General features: G+C 48.5%; 1 protein-coding gene and 1 pseudogene across 1 annotated transcript in view; one reads left to right on the plus strand and one right to left on the minus strand.

Annotated features, from left to right (window-relative positions):
- The first annotated feature begins 10,871 nt into the window (after nucleotides 1–10,871).
- The window catches only part of LOC144180059 (uncharacterized), a 64,893-nt gene continuing 51,150 nt past the window's right edge, over nucleotides 10,872–24,614 (plus strand). Inside the window, exons 1-4 of the mRNA XM_077708467.1 lie at nucleotides 10,872–10,958; nucleotides 16,562–16,689; nucleotides 16,767–16,923; nucleotides 23,256–23,335. Coding sequence (XP_077564593.1) covers nucleotides 16,663–16,689; nucleotides 16,767–16,923; nucleotides 23,256–23,335 — 264 coding nt within the window. The 5' untranslated portion in view covers nucleotides 10,872–10,958; nucleotides 16,562–16,662. The remainder of the gene's footprint in view (nucleotides 10,959–16,561; nucleotides 16,690–16,766; nucleotides 16,924–23,255; nucleotides 23,336–24,614) is intronic.
- Nucleotides 14,605–16,053, minus strand: LOC144179455 (uncharacterized; annotated as a pseudogene).

The raw sequence follows: 24,614 nt of genomic DNA on the forward strand, positions 1-24,614 counted from the left end.
TCATTATTTAGTCACGTGACTTACCATGAGGTTAATTGCATCACGAGCATTTGCATCAAGGGTATGAAAAGAACACTGTTGAATTGGTTTTTACGTGATGCCCAAAAACTTCTTGTCATAGTGAAAATGTCCCCTTTTGATGTTGCATGACTCCTATGGATCATGAATTGGTCACGTGGCTTACTATGCGGTTTATTACACGACGAGTATTGACAACATGGGTGTCAATAAAACGCCGTTTAATTAGTTGCATTCGAGATGTGTACGCCCACTAAGGCGGTAAGTTGGGCGAGTTGGTTACTAAGGAAATCATCCTACTAGCGAACACTAAACAGAGACAAAGGTAAAAGAGGCGAAAAAACACACGCTAGATGTGTACGACAAACTTGTCATAGTGAATATGATTCATTATAATGACGCATGACTCCAATGTATTATGAATGAGTCACTTGACACACTATGAGGTGTATTACATCACGAGTACTGGCATAATGAGTGTCAAATAAATGCTGTTGAATTGCTTGTTTTGGTGATGTGCAGAAAAAGATTATTATTGTGAACATGTTACCCTAGAACTCACATCACACCTATGGATCATAAATTTTTTATGGGAGTTGTAAGGTTATTATACCACGAGGAATCACAGCATAGGTATGAAATAGATGCTGTTCAATTGCTGCTTATGTGATGTCAAAATTTTTTCTTGTTTACGTGATTACAGATGATATGCCAAGGTTCCTAATTATCATGAATATGTAATGTGACATACCATGAGTCTTATGACGGCACGCGTACTGTCACCCTATATATCCAATATAACGCTATTAAATGGTTTCTTCACGTGATTTGTGAAAATACTCTTTTTTTGCTAGAGTGCGTGATTTCAGGCTCATCAATTTGAAAGGGCAAAAGGGGCCTGGTTTCGCGAATGCTGAAAGCACACAAATGTAGAACTCTTCATGACAGTTCTGTCATGACTACTAGGCTATATATATATAAATAAATATGTATATATATATATGTATATATATACAGAAACATAAGTCGGCAGTATACAACGCCAAAGGAGGCATAGGGGTGTGGTTAGGCACTTTTTTTTAGTACAGTTAATGAAGTTAATATTTTTTTTTAAATATACGGAAGAAAGAAAGAAAGAAAAACACGCGCCCAGAGTGGGGACCGAACCCACGCCTTTCGATTAGATCTCGAATGCCTTACCAATTAGGCTATCTGGGCGACTGCGTTCTTCTTCACTTTCTGGGCTATTTATATTTACTAGAAGTGTATCTGACGCCTGAGGGTGGTAGCCAGCGCCACTCAGACTACACGGGGAGAAGGGGACCTTCTTTTCAACCCCCGGGGCGTGACTAGAACGTCTACAGCCTGTCATGAGTGGGTAACTGGCGGGAAGCCCTCTTATGCTACCTAGGCATCAAGGCTGCCAGAATCGAGACCCTCGCTATGCTTTCGCGGAATAATATAGTAAGGAAATGAGGGGCTCGTCAGGGAAATACAGAAACATAAGTCGGCAGTCTACAACGCCAAAGGACGCATAGGGGTGTGGTTAGGCTCTTTTTTTTAGTACAGTTAATGAAGTTAATATATTTTTTTAAATATACGGAAGAAAGAAAGAAAGAAAAACGCGCGCCCAGAGTGGGGACCGAACCCACGCCTTTCGATTAGATCTTGAATGCCTTACCAATTCGGCTATCTGGGCGACTGTGTTCTCCTTCACTTTCTGGGCTATTTATATTTACTAGAAGTGTATCTGACGCTTGAGGGTGGTAGCCAGCGCCACTCAGACTACACGGGCAGAAGGGGACCTTCTTTTCAACCCCCGGGGCGTGACTAGAACGTCTACAGCCTGTCATGAGTGGGTAACTGGCGGGAAGCCCTCTTATGCTACCTAGGCATCAAGGCTGCCAGAATCGAGACCCTCGCTAGGCTTTCGCGGAATAATATAGTAAGGAAATGAGGGGCTCGTCAGGGAAATACAGAAACATAAGTCGGCAGTCTACAATGCCAAAGGAGCCATAGGGGTGTGGTTAGGCCCTTTTTTTTTAGTACAGTTAATGAAGTTAATATTTTTTTTAAATATACGGAAGAAAGAAAGAAAGAAAAACACGCGCCCAGAGTGGGGACCGAACCCACGCCTTTCGATTAGATCTCGAATCCCTTACCAATTCGGCTATCTGGGCGACTGTGTTCTCCTTCACTTTCTGGGCTATTTATATTTACTAGAAGTGTATCTGAAGCTTGAGGGTGGTAGCCAGCGCCACTCAGACTACACGGGGAGAAGGGGACCTTCTTTTCAACCCCCGGGGCGTGACTAGAATGTCTACAGCCTGTCATGAGTGGGTAACTGGCGGGAAGCCCTCTTATGCTACCTAGGCATCAAGGCTGCCAGAATCGAGACCCTCGCTAGGCTTTCGCGGAATAATATAGTAAGGAAATGAGGGGCTCGTCAGGGAAATACAGAAACATAAGTCGGCAGTCTACAACGCCAAAGGAGGCATAGGGGTGTGGTTAGGCTCTTTTTTTTTAGTACAGTTAATGAAGTTAATATATTTTTTAAATATACGGAAGAAAGAAAGAAAGGGTGACGTTTTGAAGCAAGAAATCAGCAACGTCGGTGGCACAACTGGTGGGGAGAGCACGCGTAATAGCGTACCGGGTCGCGCAATCGGTCGCAACAGCGATCCAGTGATTTCCCGAACGAGAGAGAGGAAAAGGGCCGAGCAGGTCGAAACCGACCCGAAAGAAAGGTTCTGAAGGAATCTCTATCGGTTGGAGCAGTCCGGCTGGGCCCAAGGAAAGGGGTTTTCCGGTGCTTGCACAGGTCACATGCCTTTATTTTGATACCGCACAAGCCCTTGTGGCCTCACATTGACTTTTAACGTATTCTATGACTCACGTAACCTTCTCATGACTATAACAAGGAAGCAATTTTTAAATGGCCCCACGCTATTCTACTCATCGAGACCTTTAATTTGATACCCCACAAGCCCTTGTGGCCTCACAGTGACTTTTAACGTATTCTATTACTCACGTAACCATCTCATGACTATAACAAGCAAGACATTTTTAAATGGCCCCACGCTATTGTACTCATCGAGACCTTTAATTTGATACATCACAAGCCTTAGCGGCAACAAGTTGACTTTTAACCCAATCTATGACTCACGTGACTATCTCATGACTATAACAAGGAAGTGATTTTTAAGTTACCCCACGCGACTCCCCTCATCGAGACATTTATTTTGATACCTCACAAGCCCTCGTGGCATCATGCTAACTTTTACGTAATCTATGACGCACGCGACCATCTCGTGACTATAACCAGGAAGCAATTTTGAATTTGTCCCACGTGACTCCCCTCATCGACACCTTTATTTTGATACCCCACAAGCCCTTGTGGCCTAAGATTGACTTTTAACATAATCTATGACTCACGTGACCATCTCGTGACTATAACAAGGAAGCAATTTTTAAATTGTCCCACGCGATTCTCCTCATCAAGACATTTAATACGATACCTCACAAGCCTTAGCGGCATCAAGTTGACTTTTAACCCAATCTATGACTCACGTGGCTATATCGTGACTATGACCAGGACGCGATTTTTCATTTGTCCCACGCGATTCCTCTCATCGAGATCTTTAATTTGATACCACACAGCCCTAGTGGCGCAACTTTGACTTTTAACCCATTTTGTGATAACGGGACTGTTATCATGACTAAGTAACAAGAAATTTTTAAATTGTCCCACGTGATTCCCCTCATCAGACATTTAATTTGGTACCTCACAAGCCCTAGTGACGTCACATTGACTTTTAACCCAATTTGTGAGTCACGTGACTATCTCATGACTAAAACCAGGAAGCAATTTTTAATTTGTGCTACATGATTCCGCTCATCGCGCCCTTTAATTTGATACTTTACAAGCCACATTGAGATATCTTTGACTTTTAAGCCAATATATGACTCATGTGACTGTCTCATGACTTTAATCAGGAAGCAATTTTTAATGTTTGCACGGGATTTCTCTCATCGAGACCTTTAATATGATACCTCACAAGCCCTAGTCCAATCACTTTGACTTTTACCCCAATCTAGGGCTCACGTGACTCTCTCATGACTGCAACCGGGAAGCTATGTTTTATTTCCCCCACGTGATACCACTTTTGGAGACCATTAATTTGAAACCTCACAAGCCCTTGTGGCATTTCACCCCATCTATGACTTACGTGACTGTCTCATGACTATAAGCAGGAAGCAATTTTTAATTTCTCCCACGTGATTCCCCTTATCGAGACGTTTAATTTGGCACCTCACAAGTCCTGGTTACATCAATTTGACTTTTGTCCAAATCAATGGCTAACAAATAATGAATTAAGTACATGTATGAGGTAATTAATTACACAGAACGCGTGTTGCTCGTACCTAATTTCTGAGAAAAAAAGTGAGTTTCGTATGACTAACATCATCAGGGTAACGAGAGGTTGACCCTTTAAACAGCATGGAAACACGCGTTCTCCACGCCCACACGCCAGGGCAAGTCCCTACCATTTTTGGGATTTTCTTCCGCGGGTGGCGCTGTTGAACGGCGCCAGCAGCGCCACCTGTCTGTCTCACGTTCGTGCCCGTATTTGGTTTCGAGAGTTTCCCTAAAATTTCGATTAAGCGAGCAATTTAAATGCGATAATTCATACCCATGACACAATCCTCATATTCAGTATAGTAATTAGGCGAGAGTGCTAGATAGTCACGTGACTGATTTATTGCGCAGTTCTTAGGTCGTCTGGTTAAACTGGTCGCGTAACTTAGTTCATGTAACTTGGATGAGAATGCACTGCGCCCGGGTTTGCAGTAGTTGCCTACTAAATTGCAAAGCGCGGTCATGTGTTGTGCACTGCGTGGGTCCTGGATTATATTGGTTGGCGCCTGGATTATATTCACTGGCGCTGGGATTATATACACTGGCATTTGGATTATATTGAGCGGGAAATCCTGTAGATGCTCCGTCTGATTGCCCGGAATATAATAAACACACATTCTTCAGCGTCAAAGACCGGGCCTGGTCACACACCCGCGGGCCCTCCCTAGGCCAAAAAAATAAATTACCGGCCCGGTCCGGGCCCGGGCTTAAGATGGCGGAGCCGGGTCGGGCTCGGGCCAATCTAACTTATGAATGCCCGTGCCCGGGCCGGGCTCGGGCTAGGTGTTATGCGCCCGGGTCGGGCTCGGGCTTCGCGAAGCGGGCTCGGGCCGGGCTCGCACCCTAAATTCAGGCCCGTGCACTCTTTGCCGGATACCTTCTGATAGACGTAGTGGTGATTGTGTCCGTGATAAACGTACATTTTACTTCACAAATTGTTGAAAAAGGGAGTATCCAATGTGTAGTGCTTCCAATGGAAGTGTTTGGGCTCGTTGGTTCCTACTTCATACAAAAACACCGCTCAATACGGGACACAAAGGAAAAGGCAACACAGATACAGCGCTGTGAGCGCTGTGTATGTGTTGCCTCTTTCTTTGTGTCCCATTTTGAGCGCTGTTTTTGTATCGAGTGCGCTAACACTCCTCATCCCACTGGCGGCTGAGCAGTCAATTGCTCATCTGCCACTTGCTGTCTCAGGAACGGGCTAACCATCGCAACTCTTTTCTTTCGCAGGCAAGCAACACTTTTCCACACGCAGAAAAGGCCATGTGCTTGTGCAGCTTGGGCACAAACACGTACCTTGTGGCCAAGCGCCGGCTGTACCTGCAGACGGTGTGTCGGCACCCGTTCTTCCTCGCCGCAGAGGTCCTGTTCGTACTGGCTTCCTTCGGCTTCGTGCTCACGTACGACCACGTGGACCCCGAGAACGTGAAGAAGCTCAACAGGGACCAGAACGTGACTTCACCCAAAGAGAAGCCGAGACCCCCTGCCAATCCTGACATTATCCCGATTGTTGTGTATGGCCCGGCAAGCAACTACACCAGGCAGCTCATAGACGAGATTGGTGGTAATGACGAAATCACCCACTTCACTGTTCCGACACATTTAGGTGTCACGGAAAAGGGCTCTTCTGTCTGCTTTAATTCTCACATCGCAAAAAGGAGACAACAGACCTGGTAAAGGGCCGCAAACGGGCACTCAAGGAGGCTTTTTTGTGGTCCTTTACTCTGTTCGCGGTTTGTTTTTTTGGTTTGCGAGAAATATGAACTACCAACTGACAGGGACCCTCAATATCGCTTGCGCCTTTAAGAAGAAGGGAAATATCAAGCGGAGTGTTCGATTGGCATGCAAAGCCAAAGTTCCAAAGTACAGGGTGGTATGTGCGCGATAGACAGGCGAGAAAACTGTCGCCCCAGCCAAATAGTTCTAGGATACATGTACAAAACGACACAACCAGACGCCTATCTCCGTGCCAATCAGTACGATAAGAAAACGGAGCAGCCACCATTATTCACGCGATACGGAAGAGTAATAGCACTTACATGAAAACAGTATGAACTTATATTTCCATGATGACAGTTATTTTCTCGTCCGGTAACTTTCAAACAAATTCTGCCCATGCACTGGTGAAGTAGACGTGACACAGTAAATGCGATAAGCGGGAAAAGTGACAATACACTGATGCATGCTCTGAGAAATTTAGGACACCCTGGGATGGATAGCTGTCCACCGCGTCGTTCTACCCAAGTTTATGTGCATATTTTTATAGAAGACTTCATGCACCCATGCAATATCTTTATAGGCATTGAACAACCACTTTGCAGAATTGTCTCAGATTTCTGGCCGCTGGTTTACTACATTTATGAACAAACTAGGAAACGTATGCAACTCAAGGTATGCACGTGATTGCACAGCAAAGCCAAGCAAGAGAAAAAACAAAACACTGCTGTCTGGTGCACTGGCCAAAAGCGTACGAGAAAAAAGGCATGCTTGTTTGTTCGTTCCAGTTTAGCATACGTCCAAGTTAATTTTCTAATTAAACTTTTGAGAAACGCATTTGCGCCCTGGCCGAGAAACAAGGGGCTGTGCGTCTGCAGGTGCGCGCGTAATATGATGATGATGGAGGGGCTGACGAGTGGCGGTTTAAATATTACGCGTTGTAAAACAGCGACAGATGGTTAGCAATTACATGTGCTGCCTCGAAACGTTCAATGTTTATGTAGTTGGTTGAGAATCCAACGACTAGTAAATTTATTCAAGATGGTTCCCCAAAGACACAAGGCACAGCCATGCTCTGTAACCATACTCCTACAGGAGCTGCCAATGTATAGAGAGCGGATAGGATTTCGTAGTTGCCTAAGACTCCACGGTGGCAAACTACTTATGAAAAGGTGTCAAACTTACAGTAATGGTACGCACTGTATTGGATTTGTTACGCTTTGACTCCATCAAAGCTCGAGTGCAGATATTTTATGCGATCATTTTTCGCCGTAAACTTAGTTCTACTGACTGCTGAAGGAATCTCTGAATTGTTATACCCCAACGGTGAACTAAATCTGACAAGTGAATGGAAGTTGGCGCAAGCATGCTCACGTTTGTGGCAAGCTAAAGGATAAATAATCGACAGCAACTCCTGTAGATTGAGTGTAACGAGCCATGTGCCGGAAGTTTCTCCTGCCGGTGAGGCGCCCCTTTAAGGGTCTGTGTAGCGTGAAAACCGGTGTCTTGGGGGCGTCAAACGTAAGAAAAATTTTTTGTAAGGGGCTGCCCCAATTTTGTAAGTGGCTGCCCCAACATGTGACGTGCGAGCAGAGGGGCCGCTAGGGTTCCTCTCCCGCAGAGAACCTCGATTGATTTAACGCGCCTACGGTACACAGGCGATGAGGCACGCCGTAATCGATGGCTCCGGTAGAATCCTGACCACCTGGAGATCTGTAAGGTTTCTCGAAACCTCGAACACACGGGCGTTTTCGCTTTTTGTCTCTATCAAAAAAGCAGCCTAGCCTCCGCGGCTGCGAAAGAACCCGCGTCCTTGGGCACAGTAGCACGATCAATACCGCTGCGCCACAGAAAGTAGCATCCTGTGACATCTGTATAGAGGAATTGTTCCAGCCGGGACTACATAGCACACAGTTTTTGCAGTTTTAGAGGAGTTGTGAAGGCCAAACACAGCTTGGTTAGGTTTCAATAAACTGGCTTGCGGTAACGTAGCGAGTTTTATTTTAGCCCCAAAAAATGCTGTTTAACTGAGAAAACGGAGAGAATATTTGCAAACATTCCCGAAGTAGTGACATGTCACTTCCTCCCTGTGAAGTACGTCAGGTGGCCCAGCGAAACCAATTCGACCAGCGTGTTAACCGCAAGTCATCCTTGGTGACACGGTCGAGCAAGAGTATAGCCCCCTTCAATCTCCCAGTCATGTTTCTTGGCAGTGAATTCGTTGGGCGCACGTTAATCGCACAAAAAGAATTCTGTTACTTCATCGAGAAATCGCGGGAAAGTGTCATAGGAGTGGGCACTTCTGCCGCTGTTTCCCTAAATATTTCTTTTATTTGTTCGAAGGTTGAGACAAAACTGATATCATTGCTATAGGGACAAGCCATTTTTTTCTGATGTAAACGTATTTTGTCTTAGGCAATTTTTAAGGCAAAGACCTTATGACTCAGCACGCCCGGAAAGTGACTGTTTTTGCCGTAGCTGTGATGTTATCTTGTGGAAGTGGAGTGATTAGGGGAAATATTTAGAAATGTCCTTTCAAATACGGTAGTAAAACGTGACGGGAACCACCACGCCGCACGATCGGGGAGCCCCCAATTAACGAATCTTACAGGCGGGTGCCGTACCCCACAAATGAGAAACTTTCCTGATATTCATGGCAAACGACCCGTGAGGCTTCATTCATAAGACATGAAACCAAGAGCAAACAAAATGAGAGATACGCAGTTGCGTATGCATTATCTACACTACAGCTGAGAAAAAAAACACACGAAGAACAAAAAATGGGACATCTGCAGCGCTGACTTCCAAATGAATACGTAATGACAAAGAAACCGTTATAAACGAGCAAAAGGCGCAACAGAAAAGACGGAAACAAAAAAATTGGCGCCAATCCACTTTGCGAATGGGGTTGGAAAGCAAAACTATAAGCGGCACCCACGTTTACCCATGCGATAACACTTAAATTCACTCACGTCGCTCTACAAATCATGAAACCAGAGAGAAGTGAAATGCACTTAACCACACCCTCTATTATTTCAAAGCGATATTATTGCTCAGGGTAAAATAATGCATGATGCATGAATGGTGGTTGGTCGAGTGGTATTGGTGTAGCACCTGAGTGGAAGCTTTTTTTTGTAAAATTATAGCTCAAACCCGGTGTCAGGCGATCTCACTTCTCCGTCTCTGCATCGCAGGTGGTGGCTACTGGCCCGGCGGCACAGACGGAGGAGGAGCGGGAGGACCAGGTAGCCACGATGATGGCGTAATGCCGCATTCTATGTTTGGAGGCGTCTGTATAGATAACTGCGTGATACCCACCGAGAGTGGTGTTGAGCGCTTGAGCCCGTGCTTGCCGTGCTTCTGAGGGCTTCATCCTTCTAAGCAAAGGGAGCATATTTATTTCTTGTCGCCAAAAGCCCAGGAGTACATCAAGCGGAGTGACTTTCCGTGCTGCCCAGCCAATCTGGTGAACGATGCGGCGACGCGCCGCAGTTCTGCTCGTTCGGAGCTTCTGGATAGAAAGATGACCCTCTATCAGCTCTTCCACCGTGTTGTAGGTCCCTGTGGTAAGCAGCCTCTATGTTGACGCACTCATGGGAAGACCAATGGCTTGCTCCACAGCCTTTCTAATCATTATACAAAGCATCTTATTTCCTCCTTGCCGAGAAGAAGACAGGGGGTTGACGTAATTATCGAGAGGACGAAAGCTTGAACTAATCGAAAGGTATCGGATTCCTTGAGGCCTCGCTTCTTAGCGTCAACTCACCTGATGATATGTCTTATTTATTGATGCTGTGTTTGAGGCACTGCAAGGATATGTCACTCTTGGTGTTGGCCTGAAGATGTAGGCCCAGAATTTTGATGCTGGGGCTTGGGGTGATGGCCTGGCCATTAAGGAGCATTTGAATGTGTTCCTTGATGTATTGTCTGGCGTGAGGGTAGACTACAAGGAGCAGATATTTTTTACGCAAACGCTGGAAGCCACAGGCCCATTGGCGTACTAGAAGTGAGATACCATAGGTTGGTGTCAGCTTCCTTTATCGCTATCGCGTGGCATTTAGCAAGAATGCAAGGGTTAAACCCGTAGATGTGGTTGGTCTGTGCACCACTTGTCTTCCCCGTCCCCGCGTGGGCTCGTAGCTGAATCGGTAAGACTACGGGCTCTTGCTTTGTTACCCTGTTAGTTCCAGGTTCGACTCTTGGCGGTGCAGTAAGTTCTTTTATTTGTTTGCGGGAGTTTTCTGGTGACACCAACGGTCGCGAAAGTACCCTTGGGGGGTAGAGGTAGAAAGCTTTGCTTTAAAAAAATTAGCCCTATCTTCCCGAAGGGAACGTTGAGTAGATGCGGAGCACATCGGGTTTCGGTTGTGTATCCGTTGTGTTCGTAGAACTTCATCGGAAGAACGGAGTGAAGTGGAGTCAACCACAGCAAGCGCTGAAGTGGACGCGCGAAGCGCGCTACCCGATTTACATTCAAGGTTGAAGGAGAGGAGACGAGAGGAGGAGAGATGCGGAAGCGCCGAGCATGCGCCGCGAAAGCAGAAGCGAGAACGCTGGAAAAGCGAAAGCGAAGTGCACGCAGCTGGTACGAGAGAAGAAGTGGCGGTAGTACATCGCGCAGCTGTAGGAGAGAGAGAAGGAGGAGATTGGCGCATGCGCAGTGTGAGTGCGGACGCGGACACGGGACATGCCCAGACTACAAGATGCTCGGCATCTAAAAAACGCCGCATTTGGTTAATTCGTCAGCCGCTGCCGTCGTGCGCCCACACGCGCTTCGTTCAAGCATGCAAGCTCCTTTGCGGTACGTGAATGAGAAGCCACACTAACAGAATCGCTAGCTGAACGTATAATCTTCTCTGCTTTTATAACTTCCCGTTTGGCCTCATTCGATCTCTTTCCGCAAATGCATCGAAGAATTACATGTGCCCCATTGGTTAGAGTGTGGGCGCACAGGGCGGCATCTGTATCGCTGATCACAACGGAGATTGCACAATTGAACAAAGCACGTGTGGGTGCCCCGCGACACCCACGCATAGATTAATTGTACTGCGCATTATTCTGTTTCTTTTCTGTAATATATTGTTACGACTTTTTTTACGTGTAAACAGGGGTTTCCCTGTTAGTATGCATTCAGCTGGAAGTCAGCGCTGCGCATGACCCCTTTTTGGTTTTCGTGGGCTTTTTTCTCAGTCACTAGGCAGCGCGTAATTGACAAACACAAAGTCGTTGTTATGCTCAACGAAGGCGGGTCAACCGACCCGTATTACGACTGTTCTCCATATACAATCCCTCTGTGCAGCTTTCCGGCTCATCGCAGCACTTTAGAAGTGATTATTCCGCAGTTATTTAGGCAAATGCAATGAATATTTGCAAAGCTGCTATTGCCGAAATCTTGGCGTGTGCGTAACTTCAAGGTAATAACACTGCTTTAACACGTTCCAGGGCGGTGAAACTATTTCATGAAGATGTATGAACAGTAACTGCGGAGAACGGTTTAGACAAATAGTCTTTATAGTTCTGAATAACGTTTTTACCATGTGTAGTAACAGAGGCGCCCGTACCGCAGCAACATGGACGATGGTCGGGCAGTCAACGACGGCGTTTATTTTCAGAAGCGCGATTATATGCATTGGCATCAGGAGAGGGTAACGGGAGGGGGGAGAGAGGGAGAGTGAAGGCGCACAGGGCCAAAAAGAAAAGGTGCGCTGCAGCTGGTAGAAACCCTGTACAAAACGAACGAGTACAACATTTCTTTCCTCCTAAAAGTGGAACCGTTGTACCGGGTTCCTAACTCTGGTCGATCGCCTCAGCGTCGGCTGATGTGGGACCGCCTCAGGAGGGTGTTCGCCCGTAACGACTAGAGGTTCCGTAGCAGCTGGTGTGGGAAACCCACTCCTACCATCTGTTGCCGGTAGCTCTGGGCTTCGCTCTTGCTCCTTCCGCCTGGACGTGCGTTGCAAGCAGGAGACGGGACAGGAGTAGTCACGCTGTCAGGATCACCTTCAGCCTTTGCGCTTTCAGTCGCTCCCGCAGATGCAGACTCCGGCGTCGATTCGCGACTGCGGCGGACTTGGTCCATATGATGCTTCACTACCCCGTTGGCGTGTCCACTGCTATCATTCTCGCCCCCGAAGCAGATTTTACACGTCCAGGCATCCATTTTTTGCCGACACCGTAGTTCCGCACGTAGACGCTGCTGCCTGGTGCGATGGTCCAGTCGTCAGCGCCCGGCGACAAGTTGTCATCGCTGGGCGGCAGGCATGTGGCAAGACGGGAACGGAGCTGGTAGCCGAGAAGCATTTCCGAGGGTGACTTTTCTTCCTTTTGCGGGGTCCTCCTGTAATGAAATAACAGGCGCATGATGTTATCTTCCAGTGGGACATCTTGCATTTTCCGCAAGCCGTCTTTAATGGTTCGCACTGCTCTTTCTGCTGCTCCGTTTGACTGAGGATGGAAAGGCGCTGTACGCAGGCGCACAATATTCTTTCTTGCTACAAACGTGGCGAACTCCTGACTCGTGAATTGTGTGCCATTATCGGACACGATTGTGCGTGGCACACCGAACCGACAAAACATACTTCTTAAGCAGCGAATGGTACCCGCTGTGTTCGCATGCCAAATGGGTAATACTTCAATCCCCTTCGTGTGAGCGTCTACCACCACAAGTATCATCTTGCCGGCTAACGGGCCCGCAAAATCGACGTGGACCCGGGACCACCTCTCGGCCGTTTTCGGCCAACTGACTGGTGGTGCTGCCACAGGCATGGGCAGGTTTTCTACACAGCTGACACACTGCGCCGACAATTCCTGAATCTCCCTGTCCATCTCCGACCACCAAAACAATGACCGCGTCACCGCTTTCATTGACAAGGAGCGCTGGTGTGTTTCATGTAGAAGATGCAACATCCTTTCCTGCGCTTTCCGTGGGATGACGACTCGGTTGCCCCAATAGATCAGCCGGTGAGCCATCGACAGCTTCATTTTGCGATAAAAAAACGGCAACAAGTCGGGCGCCATTCCACTTGTGGTTCGAGGAGAGCCATGCAAGATGTATTCCGCGACACGGGCTAAATGCGTGTCTTTGGCAGTGAGCTCCTGCAACTCGTGCGTCATCACTATACCTTAGTCAACGGCTTCCAACGACAGTACGTACTCGGGAGGGTCCCCTCAGCTACCGGTTCCGCTGCCGTCGGGGCTGGTAGTCTGATAAGGGCATCAGCTGTCAGTAGTTGTTTCCCCGGAACGTACTGTAGCTTGTACTGGTAGCCTCCCAAGAAGAGTGCCCATCGTTGAATGCGCGCGGCTGCCATCGGCGGAGTTGGGTGGTCAGGCTTGAGCAGTCCCAGCAGTGTCTGACGGTCGGTTACCAGGGTTAGTTGCCGACCTAGGAGGTAGTCACGGAAGCGAGAAACGCCAAAAATCAGTGCGAATGCTTCTCGCATCAGCTGAGAGTAGTTCCGCTCCGCTTTTGTTAACGTTCTGGAACGAAACCCAATTGGTCTGTGCTCATTTCCCTCAGAGTGAAACAGAACAGCACCCACGCCATACGGGGAAGCGTCACATTCTAGCTTCTGTTCCTTTTGGGATCAAAATGAACGAGAAGTTGCGTATTCGTCAACATTTCTTTCGCTTTCTCGAACGCTGACTGCTGCGGTTCCCGCAATTGCAAACGGGCTCGGTTTTCCATGCGCTGATACAAGGGGTTGAGCACAGTCGACATATTGGGCTGGAAACGGGCGTAGAACGTAGGCATGCCAAGGAACGAGCGCAATTCACTAACGTTACGTTGGCGCGGCGCTTGCATGATGGCGTCAACGTTCTTTTCAATGGGGTGGAGGCCTTGCCGATCTATACGATGGCCAAGGTAAGAGACGGAAGGTTGCCGAAACTTGCATATGTCAATCCTAAGTTTAACGCTGTGCTCTCGGAACAGATCTAACAGTCTCTTCAGCTGCTCTCCGTTATCAATCTTGCCTTCTGACACTAGCACGTCGTCAAGGTAGGCTTTGACACCCGGCAGCCCGCCGAGTACTGCATCAATCTTTCTGTGAAAAATAGCCGGTGCGGAAGCTATTCCAAATGGAAGTGTGTTATACCGGAAAAGCCCGCGGTGCGTGTTAATGACACACAGCCCGCTGGACGCTTCGTCAAGGGGCACTTGATTGTATGCATCCTTTAAATCCAAGATGCTGAAATATTCACCTCCGTTTAATCTTCCGAACATGTCCTCTATCACCGGAAGAGGGTAATTCTCTACCTCACATGCCGGGTTGAGGGTGACCTTAAAGTCCCCGCATATCCTCACGCTTCCGTCCTTTTTCAAAATGACCGCAATAGGCGTTGCCCATTCTGCATGATGCACAGGCGATAGAACACCAAGTGACACCAGCCGATGAATTTTACGAGAGACCTTATCGCGGAGGGCGTAAGGAAGAGATCTGGGTTTACAGAATTATTGGTGTCGCCGACTTCTTGAGTTTAAGATGGCTGGTGGACCTTCGATTAGTCCAAGGTATGTTGAGAAAACATCCTCCAACTCGCCGAGCAGTTGGTTCAGCATATGGTCGCTTGGGTCCGCACTTGTTGTAAGGTCCAGCGCAGTCAGGTCTCCAATCGGAACGCCCGTCTTGTCAAGCAAAGCGATGAGATCGCGGCCACATAGGCTGGGTCCTCCACAGTCAAGCACGATCAGCGGACAAGGCACAGTTACATTTTTTACCTCACGGGAAGTTCGAGTTCACCCAACACCGGAAGCTGTCCCGCGTAACACGAGAGCTTGATTCGTGGTGGTTGTAAGCGCGGCCACTGTGCGTGGTGTCGATCGTACACTTGGCGCGATGCGACGCACACCGGGGAACCAGTATCCACTTCCATGGCCAGTTTTACGTCGCCTCATCGAAACGTGCGGCGTATGGGTGGTTCCAAACCATTTTTTCTTCCCGAAATCAACGTCCACACGAGTGCGCTATCCATGTCGTCGTTGCTAGATGCGCTTTCAACTGTAAGCGCCTTTAGAATCGCTGCCCACCTTCCAATCTTTGCATCAGTGGAAGCACTGCAGCATTTCTTTGCCAAATGACCGCGTCGCTCACAGCGATAGCAGCGTGCGTTACCCCAGCGGCAGGCATTATCGTGGTGCTTCGTGCTTCCACATCGGCCGCAGTCATGCGACCTGCAACGTGTACGGTTACCTCGAGAGCATGAGCGATGATGGGCTTGCATTTTTAGAACAGTCGTTGGTTCTGCACTTATATCTTCCGCATCGCTGTCGGTTGCCTCGGCTGCAATGGCCATTGTTTCAGCCTCCTCGAGGGTTAAATCTTTCTTTTTTCCTGTAACGGCTTTCCTGTAAATCTTTTTTTTCCTGTGCCGCAAGCAATCCGGTCCCTCAACATCCGGTCTAGCGCACTTCCAAAGTTGCAATTGTCTGCTATGCGCTGTATTTCAGCTAGGACTGCGTGCACCGACTGTCCTTGTTGACACCGGGCGAAAAACTTGTAGCTTTCTGCTATCTCGTGACGCTTGGAATCGTAGTAGTCATTTAAGGCTGCGACCGCTTCAGCGTAAGTAAGGTCGGCATCCGAGGTGCAATTACCCCGCTAGCACTTGCAGAGTCGGCGTGCTAAGTGCTGCCACCAGAAGTGTTCTCTGCCTTTTGGAGTCAGTAATAGCATTTGCTTCAAAATACGCTTCAGCCCGAATAAGGTACGCTTTCCACTTATCTCTTGTGTAGTCGAAGACCGGGAGCTGGAGGCTGGTCATGGTCGTCGGTACTTGTTTCGGCAGGCCGTTGGCTTCAACTTTCAAGGTAGCATGGGCGGCTTCTGGGCTCGTCGCCACTGTAGTAACACAGGCGTGTGCAGCGCAGCTGCATGGACGATGGTAGGCCAGTCAACCACGGCGTTTATTCTCAGAAGCGTGATTATATGCGTTGGCATCAAGAGAGGGTAACCGGAGGGGGGAGAGAGGGAGAATCAAGGCGCACAGGGCCGAAAAGAAAAGGTGCGCGCGCAGCTGGTTTTGCTGGCCGGTACACCATGTATGCATTTAGGCAGATACTTTGCTTCGTGTCAAATATCGCATGTGTGCTCTGGTTTTGCTAGGTTCCTGAGCGGCTGATTTTTGAGCTGGAGAGCTTGGGATTGCAGCTCGTAATTGCGCTAATGGTTCACGAGCCATTGTAATGACCGAGTGGATGTGATGCCTTAGGCTTCTGCTGATAGGCTGAAAAGCCCTAGGGCCAACGTTTAAGAGCGCAAACATGATGGCCCCATTAGCATTCTAGACCGCAAGGTTTCTGGAAGAATTTTAAAACACCACAAGACTTCGAAAGTTGAACAGCAAGCGCAGGTATTTGCTGTTTTAGCTATAGCGTGGAATATTCACACAAACTTCTACTTGCAGTTTCACTCCCTGAGGCGCTGCCCACCATAGAGAAAGTCGCCGAGGAGTGCCTCGTGCAGCTTCGTTCAGCATGGAAGGAACCTTACTCTAGCACCGAAGTCATGTGTGTGTATTTCACGGGACAAAAGGTGAGCTACCGCTCGGTCAGCTATCAGGAAACATCGGAGAACCGAACAGATGTTCTAGTTTACAACACTCCACGCAGGCCGGCAATGCCAGCCTGTCCTACACCCTAGTCAATCACATGCCTCCAAAGGCGTTCCTCCCGAACGAGGCATTTTTGGACGTCGTTTCGTATTTCGCCAAGTATGGTGACGACTCGGCTGGAGAGAGTGGCTACAGTATTCAGTGGCGAGTGATCGGTAAGCGTGATTTTGGAAACTCTAAAGTTGTTCGGAGTTAGCGAGTGTGAGTGTCGACGATTTTTTGCATGCTGCTTCCAAGCGTGATGTGCTGTAACGCTAAAAAATCACGCTCTTTAAGTGTCACTCGCGCGATGAGTAACGTTTGCGAAGCGTCAGAAAGGATATTTTTTGCACGCTCGCTCTGATCATTGTGAGCGACCACGCCCAGCTGCTCATGCTTTCCATCCGCGACTGGCGACCTACCTAATTTAGTAGTGAAGGTGGAAAAGATAATTTGTACTTACTTGATACGTCATTCTCAAGCTGTGTATAAAACGCCTGCCTGAGCAACAGAAATAATTTAAAAGAAAAGCTGGAAAAGGCAATGTTTGCTGTGTCGTATTTATAGGTTTGGTGGCTGCTCCATGCTACTCAGCACGTAAATACGGCACAGTGAATAGTGTGTTCTTTCAGCATTTAAAAAAAAGAATTCTGACATGCATCTTACACACTGCTGGAGAATGCCGCATCAAGTGAGTGTGAATCCTCTATTTCACCTTCACTAAGCGCAAGCAAGTTCGGCAGTCACGGATCAGCAAGGTTCACATGTGATTGCGCCTTTATCTCTTCTTTATATACGGCCCCGAACTTAGCAGATTTACCAGAATAAAAGGTTTACCATTGCCTCCTAACTTCGGTTAAGGCAAACCCAGGTGCCGTTGAAGTCAATCCAACGCAAAGGTTCATAAATCATTTTGCAAGTGAACGAAGCGATACCTATGGAATTAAGCCTGTGATGTGCATTTTTTACGGCACCACTGCACATATGTTTGTCAGAAAATTGTGAGGAAATCTGTGAAGTTGGAACATTGCGGCAAAGGTTGGAATATTGAATATAACCACAGAGGCAACGCAGAAGGGAAACTGTTGGTGAATTTTCCTTTTGAGTTAAACATTTTATTACAATTGCATCTATGAATGTTTCCATATGCAGAAATGCGAGAAAAAAACAAGACCTCTAGAAGAGGCTACTAAGAAAATCTTGATGCCTATTTAAGCAGCACGTAAACTCTGCTATGCCCTTTTTTAAACAAAGGGTACTTTCCTGTAGAAATTACTTGGTATTTTTACGCCTATGGAATTTTGTCGATACCATCACGTGTAACTGCTATGGGAACGTATTCTAGCAACTGCTGAACGATGACGGATAGGAAACGCCCTTCTCCTAATACGCACACGCACACACGCACACACGCACACACACACACGCACACACACACACGCACGCACGCACGCACACACACGCACACACACAGACACATGCACACACGCACGCACGCACGCACGCACACACGCACGCACACACACACACACATGCACACACACGCACACACACACACGCACGCACGCACGCACACACACACACGCACACACACAGACACATGCACACACACACGCACGCACGCACACACACACACATGCACACACACACACATGCACACACACGCACACACACACACGCACGCACGCACGCACACACACACACGCACACACACAGACACATGCACACACACGCACGCACGCACGCACACACACATGCACACACACACACATGCACACACACGCACACACACACACGCACGCACGCACGAACACACACACACGCACACACACAGACACATGCACGCACACGCACGCACGCACGCACACACACATGCACACACACACACATGCACACACACGCACACACACACACGCACGCACGCACACACACACACGCACACACACAGACACATGCACACACACACGCACGCACGCACACACACACACGCACACACACATGCACACAGATGCACACACACACACACACACGCAAGCACGCACACCCGCACACACACACACACACACATTCACGCGCGCGCACCTACACAGCTATACACACGCGCGCACACGCACGCACACACACGCACGCGCTTACAACGTTTTTTCAGCGACGCGCCCGATTGCAGCTTTACAATTTTTCTGGGTTCTCCCGCCTACCAACTGCGTCGCGTCGCTCAATACAGTGCACACCGGCGAACAATGCGAACCTCAGCCCCTATGTGCACCGCACACGCGGCCTTAAAGCTGAAGTTGGCCTTAAAGTTGGAATTTGGCCGTATTGCCGCCCTAAAGCGGAAGTTGGGTAGATTGGGAAGCAGTTTTCTGCGCTTCATAAACGGCGCGTCGGCTGCGTAAATTTAAGGTACGCAATATTTTTCCTCATTTTTCCTCATCCTGCCTAGGACGGAAACAGCAGGCGGCGCCATCACAGGCGGTGTTGCGCCTCCGCCCCAGAGAATGGCCACCGACGCAAATTGCGAGCGCGGCAGCGAAATGTACTGCGAATGAGTTAAAAATGCCGAGCGCAAGACGCCGGAACAGGCGCACACTTGACGCCGAAAGACAGGAATGACTCAGAGCCGAGACAACGAGAAACGCACTCTTTTCGTGTTTCTCCTCATCTTTCCCGGTCGACCGAATGACCCGTGTCGAACAGGCGCTACATAGATGACTGGGCCCGACAATGATCCGAATTCCTGAGGTTAAGAAATCTCTACCCAATACACTAAAAATGTCGTTGTTCGGAAAATAGTTCGGTATTAATTTGCTTACCTGGATATCTAAGGGGGCCGTGCGTGAGAGTGTGCTACCCACTGTAAGAAGACCATCCGGTCGGAAAGATGGAGTGCACACTGAAGAGCATCTTGTCGCGTTAGAAATTCCGGCAGTCATACTCGGAGCTCTCGCAACGGCAGTGCGGCGCACCACGCGGACCAGTCGATGTCAAATTAACCATCACTGTATTTTTTACCCACCACGTTTGCACCACAAGAAAACTAGCTTGAACTCCGCACTGTACACACTTGAATGGCAGGCAGGCACGACTCACCAAGTGCCTTCTTCAGCCAATGTGTCCAACGGCTCCAACTCCGTTTTCCCGCCAAAATCGCTTAAATTAAGCGAGCGCCACCATTCAATGCCTTCACATGAAAAAAAAATCTACAGCAGCATGCATCAACACATCGCCTGACACCCTTGGCAGTATGTATCGGGGTGTGTATATGCGTGATGAAGAGGTGCACGATCGGTGGTGCGGGCTTTTCGTTATCGTGAGTTTTCCGGTTAGCAGGCAAGCAATGCTGCATCACGCGCAATAAAGCGATGTGGGTTGTGTGGACCCGCTTCACCACTGCGCGAAAAAAACGAGCATATTATGTCGTGCTCAAAACGAAGTTTACGAATCCGATGAGCGTAGGGCACGCTTACTACCCGCGAACAATTTTCATGGCGAAGTAAATCTCCCCCCCCCCCCCCCCCCCCCCGTTTGAATTCCGGTGAAGCCGCTTTACTCGGCGCCGCTACGGCACCCATTCTCATTCTCACCACCGACGCCTCTTTCGAAACTGTTATTTCCTTGGCCAACACCGATGCCTCTTTTATAAGTTGAGCAATTGGTTGACTGGCGCTAGCGGCGTTACGAGCCGTTACGAGAGCAACCTGCCCGCTTGGAATGCCGGCGTGAGCCCATAAATGTACCTTAGCACGAGAGACTTTCCGCGCTACATTTTCACCCGTGTATTTTTCGCCTTAGCAAGCGCCCATTACCGACTGCCGGTTTGTGCGTGCATGGGATGGGGTGGAAGGAAACAGGGAGCGTGCACTAACAGGCTTCATGCCGCTCCCGATGACATGCCCCTGGGCTGGTGGTTGATTTAAACATGGAAATCGCACAGCTCAATGCTACCTTTCGGCTGTCCTTAAGGGTCGAGCGGTTTTGGTCTGGGTTAGTGTGTTACACCGCCAGTAAGGTGCTGCTACGCGAAGGGAAACTAACGGTTACATGTTTGCACCGTAGAAAAAAAACTCAAGTCGTTTCATGTTTTAACATACGTATTTCGTTCGCTCATAGCAAGAACACCGGGAATTGAAGGAGCGTCTCAAGGAACAGATGGGCAAAATGGCGCGAAAGCAAACAAAAAAAAAACCGTTGTCACCGACGTTGTCGCTGCAAGTTCCAGTTCGTAGAGCAGCTGCGCATTCTTCTGGATGAAGTCTTGGAACGCCGACGTGACCCAAGATCTCTTGTTCGGCCGGACGATCTTTCCCAGTGACATCTTCGGCACTAGCTTTTCCTTTTAAACACACGCAAATAACCGGCTGTTGCTTTATGCGTAAAAATGTTGGGAATGAAAGGAAAAATAGGGTCTTGCAAGCCAGCTATATATTTTGTACCCTCACTGATGATATTTCGGTTGTGCAGGAGGGATTTAAACTTGTACGTAAAACCGCCCTAATGCGACCTGTCCAGTATCCTCCGTGGTCAAGCGGATTGAGCTGGGTGGTTCAACAGATAGTAAGCTGCCTAAGAAGTGAGAAGCAAAACGATAGATCATCTTTTGTGCTAGAATATATATCCAGTCCTTCCCAGTTTTGCGGGGCTTGTTGATTAGGAAGCATGCTCAATCGCAAATTACGAACTTGTTTTGCTTCGTTCATTCAGTGGACGGCTTCCAGCTTCACAAGTCCTTCTTCACAGAGTGGAAGGGCGCTGATTTTTAGATGCGACTGCATCTCATTCACTCGCCTTGTCCCTGCATCCGGCGTCGTCGGCGTTGTGGTCGGCGTCCGCCCCTCCCCATTCTCGCCGCGGGAGCTGCGCTTTCCGCCGCTTTCCGCCGGTCACCCCTCTCCTCTCCGATAGCGAACGCTCTCTCCCGAGGGGCATTGGATTGGATTCGATTGGATTGGCTTGGATTGGCTTGGCTTGGCTTGGATTGGATTAGATTGGATTAAAGTGGATAGCCGCGGCAGACGCACTGGTGCCGGGGCGTCCACTTACCGTTATGCGCGATATAAAACGCGGTGCCTGCGCCGCTCCGCTCCATCGTTCCAGCGCCGTTCCTCCGCTGTCCAACGCTGCAACGTGAACCCCCTATGCGTCGCATCTACACAGGGGTTCCCGGGAGAAAAGGTGTTAGTTTTTTTAAGGCGTGCACTCCCAACACTTTCCCTCACACTTCGACATTTTTTGTGCGACAGACGGATAATACTCGGGCTAAAAAGCTTCACGGTAACATTTTTTTTCTACTAAATTTGTTAATGGGACATTTGCTACGAACACTGGTTATAACGAAGTCCGGAATAGCGAATAGTAGGTGCAACAAAACAAATACGTTTTTTATACCCGTGTAAAGATTTATACAACTTGTACCCAATATCAATGAAGGGATTAGATCAGCTCTCTCGGATATTGCGAGGGGGTTTTATGGTAACTCAAGAAAATCGAATTGATTAGAAACATTTATTAGCGGTGGAGTGCAGTTTTTGGCTTCTTCTAGAGCACTCGAAACTAAAGTAAAGAAGAAACCATAGAGCAGACGATGGTAGAAAGACTGCTATAATCGCCAGCCTCCGCATCGGGGTCTGTTTTTTGCGCCTAACGGGAATGGGGGTGCTCCCAGGCCGCACACTCAAGGAGGCTAAGATGGTGCGCCGACAGGGGGAATTTAGTGCGGAAGAGGCTAGGATTGCTGGTTTCCACCACAAGCAGTCGTCTGCAAAACCACATTGACCGGAGTCGTTCAGTGTGCTTTCAACCTCGCTTGGAAAGTCCGCGTAGGGAGACCTCTAACCCTATTTAGAAGCAAACTGAACTCAAGCTCGGGCTCACGAATTTAGCGCTTTATTTTTTTGATGCCACATTAAACGAAATAGTTGTTATAACGGAATATATATAATTGCGATCTATGTTATTACAACAACATTCTATGGTGCTACCTTCTCCTATGAACTACGGTACCGCTGTAGTAAACGTAATGCGAGTGCGAGCGTTTGATCGAGAATTACGAGGGGAAAAATGGCGGCTGAAAAGATGTCATTTTAAGTGGACAAGATAGCAGTCTCCATACAGGTACTATTGTTCCTCCTGTCTGCTTTATTATGGTGGCGCATGCTTGCTAACACTGGAAACACGTCTGATCAGTGTTCTTTTAGGAATGGTCTGAAGCAAGCTTGCTGACTTCTGTCCAACATAAAACTTAGCGTTTATTTTAAAATGTCTGGGACCCTGACCTAACTGGAACCGAACTCACTTGTAATGTATGCCGAGATCGCGTTCGGTAGAGTATGTTTTATAAGAATGCTGAGTAGCTGGGTAATTACGTCTGTGGTGTGCCACATCAGCGCAAACGGCACAGAATAAAGTTGTATTTCTTCACTGAAGTCTGATCGAAAACAAGAGTTAGAAATGGCTCATATTAGGTTTTAAGAATTACGCGCTCACCGCTCGTTGCTGTTTCTATTTACAGACAGTGTCTTATTGGCACAGGACCTCATCGACTCGGCCCACTTGAAGCTGCAGTCGAAGAGTGAGTCTATGCCTTACAAGGTGTGTGTGCGGTGTTTATTCGTGGTAGAAAGTTGGCCGCGTATGTTTCTTTGCTGCAGAAGTCACCGAAGGTGGTAGCGTCGTGCCGCCGCTGCCACGTAAATGCCTCCCTTCTATTCCTCCGTCCACCTGTCTGGATTATTCGCTCCCGTCTGGCTCCTCGGACGATAGACACGGTGATGGTTCGCTCTAGTGAATCAATGTTTCAGAGTTTCGCTGCTCACGCGCCATAGACTGGAACCTTCCGTTACTGTGGGACAACTTACACTGCCGCCACAAGGCACGAACAACGGGTGTAGCGCTTTTTTGAATTTTGGCGCCAAAACATTGTTTTCAGCGCGCAATTTTTCTTTCATACCCTGGGAAAAAAGCAGCCATGTCTATTTACTTAGGAGAACCCTGCAAATATTTTTTTTGTGTTGACCTTTTGCCTAATGTTTCCTTCTTTCGGAACAGTGTTCAGAAGTACGAAGATGGTGCTGCATTTAGTGGTTTCGGAAAATGTTTCCTTATGTAACCCTTGCGTTGAAGTATTCGTTTATATTTTGGCCGGGAGGCTGAATTGAGGGCTGTGAATACTGTAATGAGGACGAACGGTGCACAATGTAGTCACAGCCGAACTGCTGTGCACCATGAGCAGTGGCTGCGCAAGCGGCATCACGAGTTTCAGGTGAACAACCAGCGTGCACGACGACGACGATGAGTGTTAGCCTTCAGCATCGCTAGCGATGAGTGCACTAGCTTAAACCGGCTCCGCATTGAAGCTCGATTCCTGCCTCTCCACTGATATTTCGGCTTTGAACAACACACCCCATAGAATTGGTGGAGGTTGCGGTGGTACTGACGTCTCTACGCTGGAGCTCCGCAACAGGACGCTCTCCACAGCCATGGCCCCTCGTGAGGCTGAGAGAGAGCCTTGCCTTACTCCGACGCCCATCACCTGCGCCGGTTTGGTTCATCAGCGGGATCCAGCTTTCTTCAATGGCACAGATGAACAAGGTGTGGAGGACTGGCCTGCCTTATACGAGCGAGTAAGCACGCACAACAACTGGGGCGACAAGATGAAGCTCAACAACGTGTCATTTCCCCTGACTGATGTCGCAGGTTCGGCAACCACGAAAAGGACCCGCACATGCAGACGTGCTCGGCATTCAAGTCAAGGTTTTCTGAAGTTTTCGGCCGCCCTGCAGTACAAAACCTTAGCGCGGAGCAGCGTTTGCGCGAACGTGCACAGCAGCCTGGTGAGAATTTCACCAAGGTACTGAGTCTGTTCTGGATT

This window comes from Haemaphysalis longicornis, unplaced genomic scaffold (assembly GCF_048455015.1).
Source record: "Haemaphysalis longicornis isolate Haplotype H1 unplaced genomic scaffold, Haemaphysalis longicornis Haplotype H1 scaffold_4, whole genome shotgun sequence".
NCBI classification, from domain to species: domain Eukaryota; kingdom Metazoa; phylum Arthropoda; class Arachnida; order Ixodida; family Ixodidae; genus Haemaphysalis; species Haemaphysalis longicornis.